At 36.1% G+C, this 16984-nt stretch overlaps 1 protein-coding gene across 7 annotated transcripts in view; it reads left to right on the forward strand.

Moving 5' to 3' along the window:
- SDCCAG8 (SHH signaling and ciliogenesis regulator SDCCAG8) overlaps nucleotides 1-16984 on the forward strand; it is a 268459-nt gene that overhangs the window by 86918 nt on the left and 164557 nt on the right. For all 7 annotated transcript variants that reach the window (XR_010840028.1, XR_010840016.1, XR_010840031.1 and 4 more), the window contains 2 exons: nucleotides 7456-7590; nucleotides 10437-10553. Coding sequence is in view for 4 of the 7 variants with exons in the window: in XM_059079192.2 (XP_058935175.2) it covers nucleotides 7456-7590; nucleotides 10437-10553 (252 nt within the window). In the remaining 3 variants the exon portion in view is untranslated. The remainder of the gene's footprint in view (nucleotides 1-7455; nucleotides 7591-10436; nucleotides 10554-16984) is intronic.

Below are 16984 nucleotides of genomic sequence, written 5' to 3' on the forward strand. Positions count from 1 at the left end.
AAACCATTTAAGTAGTCAAGTTGCTTATAACTTAGAGTTCATAAAAATTTTCTATTCTTCAATGTGTTTCTCAATAAAAGTTATTCTCTGACCTTTCCAAAGAAAATAATCAGTTAGATTTCATGATAGGAAAATGTGAAATTTACTCTAATCCTGCCATTCTGTATGATTCCCTTTCTGTTTGTCAGAGGAGAGCAGGTGCTCGGCAGATATCCAGATTTTATTTCAAGCATGGTTAAATCAAGGAGAGATGACTCCCTCATTTCATCCCCCACTCCTAAGTTATACTTTAAGAAGGTAAAACACTTGTAAGAAACCAAGTAACCAAAAAAAAAAAAGTGATGATATACTCTGTACAAAATAAGTTCTAACAAATTACATGATGAATATTGACTATAACCAGATGAATACATGGAAGGGAGAAATTAGAGTCAAAAGGAACAGATAACATGAGATGGGCAGTGTTTGAAAAACAGTAACAAACTAGAATACAGAGTTTAGTGGAACCTAGCTTTAAAGTTGATACAGTTGAGTAAAATTGAGCAAGATGTGGCCCCTGAAGTAACCCAAACAATGGTTACATGTTCTGTTTTTTCAAAGCAGGCTCACAGCTTATACCCTACATGCTGTCTTTAAAATGTGGTAATTAACTCATTCAGCAAATATCTACTGAGTATCTGCCGTGTGCAAGGCAGTGTGTAAGCCTAAGGCTATATAAAGAGAAAAATCACAAATTCTGCCCTGTGAGTTTTAAGTCTTATCTTACCTGAGCCAAGGTAAACTCCCTCGTTTTCTTATCCTTTTTTAAAAAAATTGTGCCTGTCAAAACCTACTTATAGGTCAATCTAATTATCTACATTCTCTGACCTAGATTGGTGATCTCAGCTAGTGAAGAAAAATCCTATAATCTTGCAGATGACACCACCATACACTTACGGTTCAATGTCCACCGTTCTGTTGGTGCTGTCTAGCAGTCCTCCTATGCATTCCTCTCTCTCTTGTTCATTCAGGATTCAACAGATATTAATTGGAGGTCCTGGGAATGTGGTAGTCACAGGACCAATGCAGTTACTTCATGAAGTTTATAGACTTGTGGGAGAGGTAGACATTAAACACATACTTCCACAAATGAGTTTTTACCACTATGATAAAGGCATGAAGGTACGGTATACAGTACCATGAGAATGTGTAACAGGCAAATATAACTTAGTCTGGGCAGTCATGGAAGACTTTTCCTCAGAAAGAGGTTTTGCAAATGAGGCTCAAAAGAGTTTAGTAGGAGTGGTCAGATGAAGAGTTGAGGGGAAGAGTTTCAGACCCAGGAAAACAACACTCCCAAGGCTCTGAAGCTAGAAAGCATCATACTTTCTAGGAATTTAGAGAGGACTCAGGTGACTGGAGCACAGGAAGTAAGGGCCAGAGTAGTGGAAGATGCGTTTGGAGAAGTATGCAAGGACCAAATCATGAATGGTCTTAAAATCCATGTGAAAGGTTTTAAATGTTATCCAAAAGTGAAGGGAAACCATTGAATGGAAGTAAATTGGGCAGTGTCATGATCACATTTATATTTGAGAAAAATCATCTGTCAATAGATTTGAAGGAAGACCAGAATAAACCCCTGGAGATCAGCTGGGAGGTAATTATAGTAGTCTAGGTGGGAAGTGTTGGTATCTAAGACGCATTTTTCAAGGACTATTTCAAATCACTTTTATTCCCCTCAAATTCTCTACCATACCACCTCTCCCCTCATTCTCAGCAGAGAGCCTTACTTACCTAACAAAGAAAGTTGACGGCCATTAGATGGTAATCACCTTATTTATCTACCCCCCACCTCTGCCTAAAGTAAAATTTCACCTGTACTGCAACCGTGTCAGAATGGGAGTGGCTTAATCCTAATCCTTTCCTCTTGCTCTGAATCCCATCCTCTTCCACCACCTCAGGGATCTATTTCCATTAGTTCTCCACTCTCTTCTGAATCTTCAACCTTTGTCCTTCACTATAGCCTTTTCCTTATCACCAGGAAAATAGTCTCAAATTTCTCTCACCTGTTGAAAGAAACAATCTTTCTTCTAATCCAGTCATTCTCAGTCTTGGCTACACAGAAGTTCCAAAACTCTCATTGTCCAATCTGCATCCCAAACGAATTATAGGGGAATATCTGAGGGTAGGATCTAGGGGTCAGTATTTTAAAAATTTGTCCAGGTGATTCCAATATGCGGCCAAGGCTGGAAGCCACCTTAGTAATTCCATATCCCTCCTTACTCTTCCCCTTAATAGTCAAGTTTCTTGAAAGATTTGTCCATACATGTTATCTTCATTTTCTTACCGCACATTCACTCTTCAGCCCACTACATTTCAGCTTCTGTGCCCATAGCCAATGAAATTACCATTGCTGTATTCACTGGAGACCTCCTTGTGCTATTTTTAGTGAATATTTTTTTCATTCTTATTCTCCTTAAAAGGTTCTGTTTCTTTAATTTCTCTGAATCATATTTTTGATTGGGGAGAATGATGATGTGTGCCTTTTAGGTTACTCTGAGTTTAAGGTGCCTTGGAGATAATGAAGGAGACACATCCAGAAAGCACCTTGATAGGAGGTTCTAGAGTTGAGCAGAGAGCTTTAGATTTAGATGTCTTTAGCACTACTGTGGCCTTAATTTCATATATATGGTATTGATTCCTAAAGTTTTAGCTCTCTAGTGAGCTCCCAAACCAGCTGCACTTCCCATCTTCCCTCTCATAGTAGACTACTATTCATTCATCCATTTCCCCTATTCAGAAATCTTGCTGTTATCCTTGTTTCCTCCTTCTCCCTCACCCTGTACATCAAGTCACCAAGTTCTAGAGTTTTAGGACCCTACCGATTTTACATTGCCCTGTCTCTCCATTCCACTGCTCTCCATATCTCACCCTTGGGCGATTCCTACAACCCCTTGCTTCTAGTCTCACCTCCTTATCTGTTCTCTTACCCAAAGATCCAAGGATGATCTTTCTAAAATGAACACGGCAATATGTCAGTCTCTTGCTTTAAAATCCTTTCTTGTCTCTCTATAACACCTTGGATAAAATTTAGGATCTTTTACTATAGCATAAAGATTGTACACTTTTTCCCTCTCTTTAGTTCTCCAGTCTCATCTCCCTTCTCTTTTCTTCCTTGTGTTACCACCATACTGATCTACTTGCACTTCCTCAAATGTGCAAACATGCCAGTCTGCCATACTATTTTTTCATTTCAGGATTTTTCAGGGCTTTGTCCCTCCCATCCCATCCCCACACCCCCCACCTCACCCCCATTGCCTAGAGGAATCTTCCTCTGGCCTCTCTGACTGATCCTTCAGAGTTCTCGATACCATCTCTTCTCACAGCATCCTAATGATAAATTTTTGGGAGCCCCTCCTATGGGCTTCTATAACTCAATTTATTGCAAAGTCTTATTGAATTATCTCCCCTAATTTATTATGATTCCCTTGCATATATGGTTTGTTAACATCCTTATTGCCTTATTGCCATATTCCTCCCACATAAAATGTGTTCAGTATTTATTTATTGAATGAATACAAGGGGAATACAAATGGAAGGAAGAAGGCCCTATGCCATTGGAAAGGCATGACTAAAATACTGAGAGTTCAGAGGATCAGAACAGATTTCTGTCTGCAAGAGATCACGGAACACTTGGTGGAGAAGGTGGCATTTTAAATGAGCTTCAGAAAAATAGGCAGGGTTTAGAAATGCTGAGTGTGGGGGAGATGTACCAACATGAGTAAGGTATGGAGGGAGGTAAAGTTGCAAGCTGAGCTTTGAGAGATAGAATGGATGGCGTCAAGAGCAAACATCAGCTAACGTTCATGCCTAGGAGACTTTTTTCCTGGGTTGTTTAGTGGAAACTTTTGCCTTGCTGAGTAGTTTTACTATGTAAAAATATGTTGATGAGAATTCCTGATAAGAAGAAATAAAGGAAGTCTGAACTGTGCCAGGGAATATTCCAGGTGCTTTTATGTATAACTTTCTTAAACTGATAATTATTTCATGAATGAAAGTGGCAACAGAAATAAAATGCATTTCTTTTTTAAAAAATTAATTTATTCATTTATTTATTTTTGGCTGCATTGGATCTTTATTGCTGCACACGGGCTTTCTCTAGTTGTGGCGAGTGAGGGCTACTCTTTGTTGCGGTGCGCGGGCTTCTCATTGGCACTTCTCAAGTGCCTTCTCTTGTTGCAGAGCACAGGCTCTAGGCACATGGGCTTCAATAGTTGTGGCACGCGGGCTCAGTAGTTGTGGCTCGCGGGCTCTAGAGTGCCGGCTCAGTAGTTATGGCTCATGGGCTTAGTTGCTCTGCAGCATGTGGAATATTCCCCCACCAGGGATCGAACCCGTGTCCCCGGCACTGGCAGGCAGATTCTTAACCACTGTGCCTCCAGGGAAGTCCTACAATGCATTTCTGAGTCTGAGTCTTTTTGACTCCATTAAGCCTTATTTGACATTTACTCTGAAGATCCTGCCCTAAATAAAGATGTATGAATAAAGAGCTGAAAGTGATCCTAGCACTGAAGCAAGTACTCTCACAGAAAACGGAGGAAAGAAGCTCTGAAGTAAAAGGATTTAGTGTTGAATCCAATTTGACCTTTATGTGACCTTGAACAATTCATTTAACCTCTCCAAATTTCAGAGTAGTAGATCCTTGGTTGATCTACTCAAGGAATTGATAGGATTAAATGAGACAATGTTTTGAAAGTACCTAATATAATACCTGGCTTAGGTTAGACCATTTAACAAATTTTAGCTTGTGGCTATTATTCTTACTCTAGTGAAAGAGAGAATTAGCTCTATTGGATAGATTTCTTGGACATTTGTGTTAGTAAAAGCAGACAAATTTTAATATAAAGTCCAGCTTTACTTTTTATTTATTAGCTTGAATGAATTTGGGAACATTACTTAAGTTTTCATTTTTTCAACTGAAAGTTAATCCAATACATTCCTTTCCAAAGGGAATTAAAAGAGAAAAATTATCACACTGCCTAGCATAGGAGGTTAATTTAATGGGGAGTCTGAACAATTAATCATAACATTGTAACTTCTCATGGTTAGTGCTGGAGCAGGTGTCCCTGCTTTCCTAGTGGTAGGAATGCTCGTGAGACTTGTAGATTTTCTTTCCTTCTTTTTATTATTTTTCTTCTTTCCTTTCTTCTTACTGCTTAAAAATTTCATTTGTGTGGGAAGCTCTAGGAGAGCAGATGCCTTCTACCTAGACAGATTTTGAATCATTCCCCCATGAACAGTACTTGCTGTGAGTTTGCCTGTTGGCATCAGTAATGGTCTTTGGTTGCACTAAACCACTAAGTTTGTTTGTTCAATCAGTCCTTCAGTCATCTATTTATTGAATGCCCCTTGTGGTTTTGAATTTTCTGTTGGTTCCCTTGATAATAGCCCATCGCTAGAATCCTTAATTCTTGTACCTTTTTTATGAGGAATGCCACTTTATACCACGTTCAGTACACTAGGGACTGCTTTAGTGTAGAGATTTCTATCAAGCTCTCCCATCCTGGGTGTCCTTGTCTCTTGCTTGCCCCTGTCAAAGTTTAAAGGACTTATCTGATGTCAACACCCTGGACATCCAGCAGTGTTGCAGCTGTCTGTGTTACTTCTGCCCCTGCAACAGATGTGGATGGAGAAGCTCCTGCAGTGTAATGTTGACTTCCAGATGGTGGGCATGGGGAAAAAGAAGGTGTGACAACAGGAGGGGAGGCCTTGAGAAGTGGGTGACAGAAGGGAGCAGACAGGTAGTGGGCAGAGGAATGAAGTGATGGGTGGCAGAGGGAAGGAATCATATGATTTGTTATATGATATAGAAACTGACTCAGAATTTACCATTAGCAAAATAAATGTCTGCCCATTTACTTCAAAAAAACCACACAATATTAATATGTTTACCATAGATCCACATAAATAAGTAATATATGGTTTTCAGTAGCTGGTAATTCAAGTTTGTTATTATTGTATGGTTCCAGAAAAGCTATAAGTACATATTCATAATATGCTTACTCATGAACTTGAATTTTTAAATTAAGAAAATTCAATTAATATTTTTGATTTGTTACAATTAACTTCTTTTGACCTTTAATTTTTGTTTCAGATTGTAATCTGCATAAGGATAGTTTGTAGCTTGGTATTAGTAAAAGTAATTTTATGTGCAAATTAGATTTGTAGCCAATCTCTTGATGAAACAAGGACATGTAAACAGCCATAAGTTAAATGTACAATTCTCCACAATCCCCAGGAATGTTAATTAATACATCTACCGTCTAAATTAGAAAATAGCTACTAGGGCTCATTATTTTCATGTTGTCAATTTTAATTAGTTGACAAAAGTAATCTTGATTTTTATTACAAAGTTTTAGTTATTGATTTCAGTTGTAATACTGAATTCACACCCATGTTAGTGTACAATGATAAATTTCAAATATTATTTCAAATTTGTTATCAGTTTTTATTTTAGCTGATTAAAAACTGATAGCTATCCCATATGTTTTGATCTGGGGCAAGGTAGCATTTCTTCATCACTTTAAAACTGCTAATACAAATGAGAAATTAATAGCTTAGAAAAGTTTGACCTGCTGGAGCAGAGTAAAATGTAATTGCAAACCAAAAACTATAAAGGTTAAATCTAAGGTCTAGAAAACATTTCTGACCCTGGGAAGAAAAACTAAACCTGATATCCATATAGTCCCTCAGAAAAGCCATTTCTTCTAATGATTCATTCATTCATCAAACATTAAACATATACCTCTCGAGGAACATGCTCTTGAGGAACTTCTAGTCTAATGAGGAAACAGACAACTAAAAACAGTGTGATGTGTTAAGTACTGTGCATATGAATAATTTTAGTTGATAAATAATATGTCAAAAAATTTTGAAATATATTTTAACATGGAGGATAAATTCAGTACCTTTATTATTGTGTCTACCATAGTACAAAATTACTAAAATACTTCATGTTTTTTAAAAATACTATTTTATATTCTTATTGAATTTTTCAGATATTGGGCATATCTTTATAAGGTGGTTAGAAATTCTTAAAGGACATAAAACTTTGGTATTCTTACAGGGTTAGTATAGCATATGGAAGTTTCTTAATAAATATATGCTGATTGATTCTATTTTTAATATTTAAAAAGCATGGTGACTATAGTTAACAGTACTGTACTGTGTATTTGAAAGTTGCTAAGAGAGCAAATCTTAAAAGTTCTCACCACCAGAAAAAAAAGAAAAGTAATTACATGAGGTGATAGTCAACGGAGATGAATTGAGAATGCAGAGCAATGGAGATACCCAATCCACAGAGAAATGACTTACAGAGAGAGCCCAGTGGCCATGCTGAGACTCTATTAATTCAAGATGTTTAAAATATTTTTGTCAAATGACATTATCATTTAGGACTTTTATTTCCTCGTACAGATGTTGACCCTATCTCAGAGTATTGCCCAACTGGAGGCTCAGGTGGAAAAGATTACAAGAGAGAAGATTTCAGCTGTTAATCAACTAGAGGAAATTCAAAACCAGCTTGCTTCCCGGGAAATGGATGTCACAAAGGTACAAAGAAAGATTTTAGTTTACTAATTACTTAAATATTTTAGTTGAAAATTTTTTCCTAGTGTAAAAAGCTCAAAAAGAAGTATAAAAATTTTGTTATTTCAAGATAATAAAGGTCCACATAATGGTCATTCAGCAAACATTTACTTATTATCATCAGGCCCTTTTCTGGGTGCTGCAAATACAAAGATGAATTAGACACAAATAATGTCCTCAAAGAGCTTAAGGATTAAGTTGCTGAGACAGACTTGTAAATAAACAAGTTTTATTACTTTAATTACTGAATACCTGATAAAACTTGTACATCTGAATTAGTCAACTAGGAGTAATTTTTTTGCATAAGTTTGGTCTTCACAATAATACTAAAAGACATGTATTTATTTATAACATGAAAAGTGTGCTTAACATAATTCTCCATCTCTCATTCCTTTCAGACCTGTTCTCTAAAATTAAGATTCTAATACTACAACTTCTTATTCTGTTGGTCCTTAAATTTAGACTTTACACTGTGGTATCACCGTTGTCTGCACTATGGGCATCACAAACTTGTGAACCAAGAACTAAAATGCTTAATGGTCTTAACTGGCTAAGGTACATGTTTAAAAAACACTAGAAGTCTGTGTAGATTTCAGTAATCATTGCTTTAAAACTAAGTAACTAAATATGGACATGCATGATGTAATAAATTAAATCAATTTATTTTCATCAATACATACACAGATAATTTTATTACAATGCATACCCATTTCATACTGCATTTTACTTCTAAACATATTTTCCTAAACTTGGACACATTTGTAATGCCATTATTGTTTTATAACTCAGTAATTTAAATTAACTTGAATATATATTAGGAAAGGAAGCCTATTTTTTCTTTTTTTTCCCTGAATTTATATAGTTCTTCATTTGCTTTCTGAAATTCAAGCTAGCTAATGTAGAAGCTTAAAATATCATATTTGCCAATATAGTTGATGTGTTTGTGTGGAGGTAGGGGTAGAAGTAAAGGAACTGCTGCAGAGAGATGGAGATGGTTAACCTGGATTGATACGTGAAAGCTATGATGAGGATTTTCAGTTCATTATAAGGAGAGAACTTTCTGTTGAAATACAGTACAGTAAAGAATGATTACTTGTCTTTAGAACTGTCCAAAAGGACTCATGCATCAGAGGAGTGCCTTAAGCCTGCTTCCAACCCTGGGATAATATAATTCTAGTTAAATTTAATTTGTTCATTTATTTTAGATGAAATTTAAGTGTTACAGATAAACTTAGCAAATGCATTTTAAACTGAAATTAGTGAGGCAAGGAAACTTTAAAAATAAAATTAAGGGGTACAATTATTTTAAACAGTACCTAATGCTTAGATATTTATTATGTATAATAATTTTGTACTGGTGTTGGGTTTTAAACACCATGGTTGTATAAATGTGATGTTCTGGTATTATAATTGGGGTCTTTAAATTTTATTCCTATATGTAAATCAAATAGATTGGAATAGTGAAGAAAGTGAATCCTCTAATTTTTTTTCTGTAATTCTTAATTTTTAAATTTTATTTAGCTTTAGTAACTTTTTGTGAATTACTAATATTTTTGAAAGGGGAAGGATCAACTCTTGCACATTGAAGGTATTTGAATTTCAGATACAATTTGTAGTAATTTTATTCTTTTTTTAGCTTTTTGAGGGTCAATGGGGAGAAGCTTACTGACTTTTTCTTCTGTCTTGTCACTATAATTTTTGAACACAGATTAGTTTATTTTTAACTTATTTTTTATTTGAACATAGGAAATGCATATAGGTTTTATAAGATTCTAATACTTCAATAATGATGAAACTAATTTCTAAAATTCTAATGATCATTTTTGGAGAACTACCAAAATTGCAAAGTCTCAAGCAGGTATTGCCATTAGATGATACATGATTTTTAAAAACTTGTAGTTGTAACTTAGAAGTTGACTTAGCAGATGTGTATATTACTTTATCTCTCTACAAGTTCTCAGTTATCTCAAAAGTTCATAACTTCTTTATTTAGATTTATCTGCTAATTGTATTTTCCAAATGTATTTATCTGTCTGTAGATGCCCTGGATTGAAAAAAAAGATTACATAAAGAATGATACACAATTTTAAGATACTGAGTGTGTTTACTATTTAACAATATGTTAAAGTCATTTCACTTACATGTATATTTTCCTTTTATGTTGAATGCCATAGTTATTTTAAAAGCAGAGTGGGCTTAGTTGCAGTCTATGACTTTTAACTTTCTTAATTTAAATACATAGTATTGTGCATGGTAAGATTGACATAATCTGCAAAGCCTATGGTAAATACCGGCTGGGTAATACTCTACTCCTAAATATTGATAATATAGTCTATTAACAGAGAGAAATAAACCTTTATAAATTTCTTTAAATAAAAGTCTAACTGATAAAGAGTTTAAAGGAAAGTTTTTAATATAGTGTCTATATAACCATGACAATTTGAATGAATAATGACATAGCTTAATATTTTAATTAATAATTTTACCTAGTTAAAAGCAAGATGATAGTGCATTTTAGATGATAATATGCAATTGAAACTATTATTTTACATGAAAAATTTTGTATATATCACTTAAATTCCCTGGTTATGCATTTCTTTATCTGTCATTTGAAATTGTAAGACTCAATAACATCTGATATTGCCTCCATATCTTAACAATATATTGAATATGCTAATAGAAAATGCCATTCTTAGAAAAGTTCTATTGTATTTTATTTATATGACCTCTAGGGGGCACCAAAAGATCTAATTGCAGGCCTTGCCTGGTAGATTCCAGCAGCTATTGATCTAGTTTTTATAATCTAACAGGTGTGTGGAGAAATGCGCTATCAATTGAATAAAACCAAAATGGAGAAGGATGAGGCAGAAAAGGAGCACAGAGAGTACAGAACAAAAACTAAAAGGGATCTTGAAATTAAAGATCAGGTAAGATTTGATACAAGCGTAACTGCAGCAATTAAAGACATAACTAATGTTTTTTTCTGAAAAAAGACATAACTAATGTTTTTTTCTGAAATGGTTGTGGTTTTATTCCTAAGTCATTTATTTCTATTATACTGTTTCTAACTAATGGAATGATCCAATTTATACTGTTAAAAGAATTTCATCTACAGTTGCCTAAAATTATCACCTTTCACATGAAATTGTGAGAATACAACTGCATGCATATGAAATTAAAATCTGACAGGTCATAAATATACATTTGGATATGTGTATCTATTACTTACAAAAGTAAAAGAAAATGTTCTAATGTTCATTTTGAACCTAAAATATATGTACATAAAGTTCTTTAAAGATGCCAACTTGAATCCAATTTTAAGTGAAAAAGTTTAAAATTTGTGAGATGAGATGAGTTGATATGTAAATATGTCAATCAAATTGATCGTTGGCAGAGTGAAACCAGTTTTAACTAAGATATCCATGAATACGTTTGCTCAGGAAACCTAAATACAGTAAAATTGGAAATGTTAGGAAAAAAACTGCTACTTACTTCAATTTCAGTTTGAACAGATGTTTTACATTATATCTTTGTTGAGATCATGTAGATACTTCAATTTTAATTGACAACGTGGATAAAGTTTTTAGAGAGGCAGTTCTAATAGGCTGACTTTTGATTTTCTAATTTTCTTATAGTACAAAACATTGAACGCTTTCATTCTTTTTACTCGTGAAAGCAGGTTGAGAAATCTATTCAATTAAAATAAGACTGAGTTCTCAGTGTCATTATTTTAAAGAAATCACTATGCTTTAAAAGTGGGTAGCCCTAAATAAATTTTTTTTTGAAATATATTTCTAGTTCAACACTTTTTACCATATTTTCCAACATATCTCCCTTTCAACCCAATCAACTCTTCTATGCAAATGATGCAAAGACAATTGGGAAAAGTATTGAAAATGAAAGTGATACTGAAATTTACTACAAAAAGTTTTTCAAGTTGTAGCTGAAATCCCTGGCATTAAATTAAAATCTAAACAACCAAAATCAAATTATGCTTTTGTATCACTATATTCAAAGTGTTCTAACGAGTTTTAAATTTTCAGAAGAATTTTCCTTGTTAACATGTACAAATAATGAAACTGTTGATATTTCATTCCATCCAGTTGGGGGCGTGCCTGATAGTGGAATTAAAAATCCTTTCTATCAGGAACTGAAGATCTAGGATTACTAACCAACACAGAACTTTCCTTTTCTGATATATTATATGACTTTGTAAAAAAGGTATCATATTGGCATGCTCACTAGCATTATTATATGCCTTTTCTGTTATTCTGTAGCATCTGCCAGCATAACATTTTAGACTAACTGGAAAAATACAGTAAGGAAGAGTCTCTGAGTTATTTTAAAATTACAGTTTAATATTCTAGAGAGAAAGAACACTATAGGAATAATAAGATTATAATATCCCTTGTAAATGAATAAGTGTGTAGAAGTATTTGTAATATTTGTCTTTTAGTGCTATATCTCATTTTAATTAACCACTAATGAGGTGGAGGCTAAAGTTGCAGGATTATAAAAGGAGCAGTTTTCATTTTTAAATATTTCCTGCTAAATAGTGAAACATTGACAGTTTTTATAATGATTTTAGTATTATTTTTAGATGGAGATGTGCCTCTTTAGGACGTCAGAGATGTGATGTGCTTATTACTATTTTTTCTTGGACATAATTTTAGGAAATCTTATAGGTACTTCTTGTAACTATTTTGTATTGAATAGACAGTTTCAAAAAAAAGAAAGTAGTGGTGTCTCATTCCATTGATGATCTGGAGTAGCAAAGCAGCAATTGTTCTTTGGTCTTTCAGCCATGACCTGACCTTCTGTCTTTATGACTGAAGAGCTACTTTGCTTGGCCACCATCTGCACTCAAGAGAGAAATTTACATTTAACTTTTAAAAGCTCCACATGTTGAATGTTTATCTGAAGTATCTATAATAATATGAAGCGTATTTTACTTTTAAAGTGTTACATAGCATGCAATTCAGAATAACAAGAAGGCTATCTCTGTGTTTACAAAAAAGGGGGTTCCTTGTAATATAGTCGTTTTATTTATATTTTTGTTAATCTGGCTTCTAACATTTTTAAAGTAGATGGGAATCTGTCAGATTGGAATGTGGTGAGAACAAGAGCTTTTTGATGTATACAAAATAGGGCAAATGGTTGACCACCCAAATCATTTTCCTTGTGACCCAAGCCTTGACTCTGGCATAATTAGAAGGAAAGGTTAGGAGAGTAACAATGGCAATCTCTTCCTCCCATTTTCTCCTTTTCTTTTTTTTTTTTATTGTGTTAGGAACTGATGGGCAGATTATCCTTCCCATCAACTCCTTTGTATCTCTTCAGTTTAGAGAGCTCCTGTCGGCCTCAGAGGATGCTTCTCGCACTAAAAAAAAAAAAAGAAAAGAAAAGACATTTGGTATGAAGGAGAATGAAAAATCTGTGCCCTGATTTTTATTAGAAATTTTTTGTAGACAGCAGTTATACACACCCTCCATTATGCAAATTTAAAGACATATATGAAGATAAAGAGACTATTATAATGAATTCCCATATCTCCATCACCTAGGCTCGTCATTTTGCCAATCCTATTCCATCTACCTCACAATATTTTCTCTCCTTCATCTTCACCTTCATTTTCATCTTCATCTTCTTTGTCATCTTTGTCATCCTTTTCTTCTCCATCTTCTGTTCCTCTTCCTCTTCTGTCTTCCCTCTCTTCTGCTTTTGCTGAAGTATGTAAAGCAGATCTCAGACATTATGTAGTTACCCATAAATACTTCAGTGTGCATCTATGAAGGATTTTTTCACAATCACTACATCATCATCATACCTAAAAATATTAATAATTCTTTAATATCGTATAATGCCCAACCCATAGTCAAATACCATCTCTACAGTGTTTGTTTTACAGTTAGGTTATTCAAATCAGGGAAACCTACATTTTTTATGTTAGAATGTTATGGTATTACCTTCTTTAATAGGAAATAAAGGGAAATCTTAGAAAAATTTCAACTTTCTTTGTTGTTATCAATAAATTTCATGCATAATGTTTTGATTGTGCTTTATGTTTATAAGGTGCCTCATTACCATTCTAAGGAAATGAGTTAATCCTGTAGCAAACTATCTGAAGGAAATGGCTACCTTGCAGCAACCCCAATCATCATATTTTGAAAGGAGCCCCTTAGTCTGAAATCCAAAATACATAATTAATTTCAGAGCCTTACATTTAAGATTTAGGAAGGCTGCCGGAAACCTGTTATTACCCTGGCGGTATGAAGGTTAGCTGACTCTGAAATGACTGATGCATAAGTGGAATTTTCTTTATTAGCTTCCATTTTGGTAGATGAGTCTCAGAAGATGATTCTTTACAGCCCCTAATCTTTGATCAGGGCCCAGTACCAAATGAAAACACAGGGCCCTTTGTTCAAAAAGCAGGAAAAAAGTGATGTTAAAGGTACTGAATTACAAAATGTTTTCCTTTCTCCTGCAGGCAGCCTTTCCTCTCTCTCTCACTCTCTCTCTCTCTCCCCTTCTCCCTCCCTCTGAATGTCATGGTGTTTTTACTTGCTATTTAATGTTGGACTCCCTCCAGCACAGGGATATTCATGGTGGGGGGAATGCAGACCCCCATAGGTGCCCCATGACTGGGTGTACAGATGAATCCATGGTTTCTAGGTTCTCCATGTCACTAGCCACAGAACCTATACACCATGCCCCGGTGGGGAGGGGAGAGAGTCAGTCTTCTCCATCCCAAGGTGGTCAGCTGGGCAGCCCCCTAGAGACTTCAGCCTCCACACAGGGAGAACCCTGGTACAGGGGTCAGGGTGGGCAGAGGCTCCACGCTGAGTCCCTTGAGTGTGCTGTAGTGCTGCCAGGCGGGAGGAGGGATAGGCAACTCCATGTCCTGCCCTCAGGCATTAGGGTGTACACACTCAACCCAGCCTTTCCCAGGCTCATATCCAGGCTCCCACCAGAGGTAAAGGATAACAGCAGATGAATGCCTCCCCCTAACGCTGCCATGACCTGGTCCCACCCAACATGGAGAGCAGCAAGGTCCCAAGGCAGGGGCCAGGAAGAGGAAGCTGGAAGGGAACAAGTGTCCAAGAAGTGCCCCAGGGCTGCCATGAGTCAGTAGAGAGACAAGACCACAGATGTGAGTGGGGCTTCCATTTTACCATCAGACTTCACCTATAAAACACAAATTCCAATATAAAATCATTAAGAATTTTAAGACGTTGACCACAGAGCATTAAACTGCAAGTTCAGGGCCATTCTAAACATAGGGCCCTGTATGAGCACACTGATCACATGCCCATGAAGCCACCATTGCTATGGGGATAGGCAGACAGAGATTTGGTGTGCTAATGCACAGATATATACTCCTACTTACATATGCAGATATGAGTGTGTGTTTAACATGCACAGGTGTCCTGTATCTGTAAAAGAAGCCTGGCCAGCTACAGAGTATGGGCCAAATCTGACCTGCAGTCTTTTTTAATAAATAAAGTTGTAGTAGAGCACAGTGACACTCATTTGTTGATGTATTGTCTACGGCTGCTTTCCTGCTACAAAGGCAGAGCTGAGAAGTTGTGGCAGAGGCCCCATAGCCCACCATGACTGAAATACTTACTATCTGAGCCTTTAGAGAAAAAGCTTGCCAACCCCTGCCCTGAGTATAAAGATAAAACTTTGTTCCCCTGCCCTGCTAGAGTGTGGAGTTTTGAGACTGAAGACTCATCAATCTTAAATTATAACTTAATGGTTTTAGAGTATTTTGAAATACAGAAAATGTGCCTGATCCCTGGTCTCTTAATCATCTAATGGCATCAGCAGGTGAGTATAAGATTGGTTATAGTCTTATAATCTTATTATTAGTGGCACATGGCTTAAAAACTGGCTTGGATGGGAATACACATATACATAAATAAATTGTTTTATATTACAAAATTTTTAGGTTGGTTCAATTTCTTTCAGAGATAAAAAGACTTTCTTGGGCTTCCCTGGTGGCGCAGTGGTTGAGAATCCGCCTGCCGTTGCAGGAGACACGGGTTCGTGCCCTGGTCCGGGAAGATCCCACATGCCGCGGAGCAGCTAGGCCCGTGAGCCATGGCCGCTGGGCCTGCGCGTCCGGAGCCTGTGCTCCGCAACGGGAGAGGCCACAACAGTGAGAGGCCCGCATACCGCAAAAAAAAAAAAAAAAAAGACTTTCTTATCAGTATTGTGTAAGTTTTAACTTTGGAGTTGTGGCTAATACTGAGTAGGAAACATTGAAGTTCAAAATTACCTGAAGGGGGTAATCAAAGCAAATATTTAAGGCTAGAGCACATATACAAAAGAAATAGATCAGAAAATTTTGGCTAGAAAATCAGCACAAAAAAAGGTTTGAGTGTTGCTCGTTCCTACAGCAGTATGACTCCACACTTTAATGCTGACATTAAAAAATGTGTGGGGCTTCCGTGGTGGCGCAGTGGTTGAGAGTCCGCCTGCCTATGCAGGCGACACGGGTTCGTGCCCGGGTCTGGGAAGATCCCACATGCCGCGGAGCGGCTGGGCCCGTGAGCCATGGCCGCTGAGCCTGCGCGTCCGGAGCCTGTGCTCCGCAACGGGAGAGGCCACAACAGTGAGAGGCCCATGTACCGCAAAAAAAAAAAAAATGTGGACTGTATCAGCAAAGGAGTTACTTCCTAAGTTCAGCTGAATGAATTAGATTGTTGGGAGTAGTACAGCTATTTTGTATGGCTTTGTGTAAATATAAGAGGAAGCCCAACATATCCTAAAGGTTAAGTCCTACATAAGGCCAGAGAAATAAAAGTAATAAAGAAAAGTTGAAGAATTGTACCTTTCTACTTAGAGAAGACTAAAGCACTGCTTCACTATCTTTAAGGACTTGACAGATAATTTCAAGGAGAAAGTTAAACACCTGTTCTCAATCTTTAGTATGGAAAGAATAAGAACAAAGAGATTTAATCACAGCAACTGGAAATCACAGCAGCCTGAAATAACTTTCTGACAGTTAGAAGATTGAAATAGATTGCTACAACAGGCCATGGAACTTTCTTCCCTGAAATTTTTAGTTTTAAATGGTAGCAGTAATATGCTTTACCTAAAGATCCAAATAATGGACCTCTGAGGTCCATTGTCTTTTATTTGATTCTGGAAACATCCTAGGAATATTTCACTGTATGTGTTAAACTGGCTAGTAGTGATATTTGTCTTTTCTACTCGTAATTTAGCCACTACAGATTAAAGAAAAATCCCGTTCGTCTCTGTTCTCTCTTATGTGTCTGTAATGCTGTATACTCTCTTCAGAAGGCTTTTGGGGAATATATTGAGATAATGGATGGCTTCTGAGAGCTAGACT

This window comes from Kogia breviceps, chromosome 1 (assembly GCF_026419965.1).
Source record: "Kogia breviceps isolate mKogBre1 chromosome 1, mKogBre1 haplotype 1, whole genome shotgun sequence".
NCBI classification, from domain to species: domain Eukaryota; kingdom Metazoa; phylum Chordata; class Mammalia; order Artiodactyla; family Physeteridae; genus Kogia; species Kogia breviceps.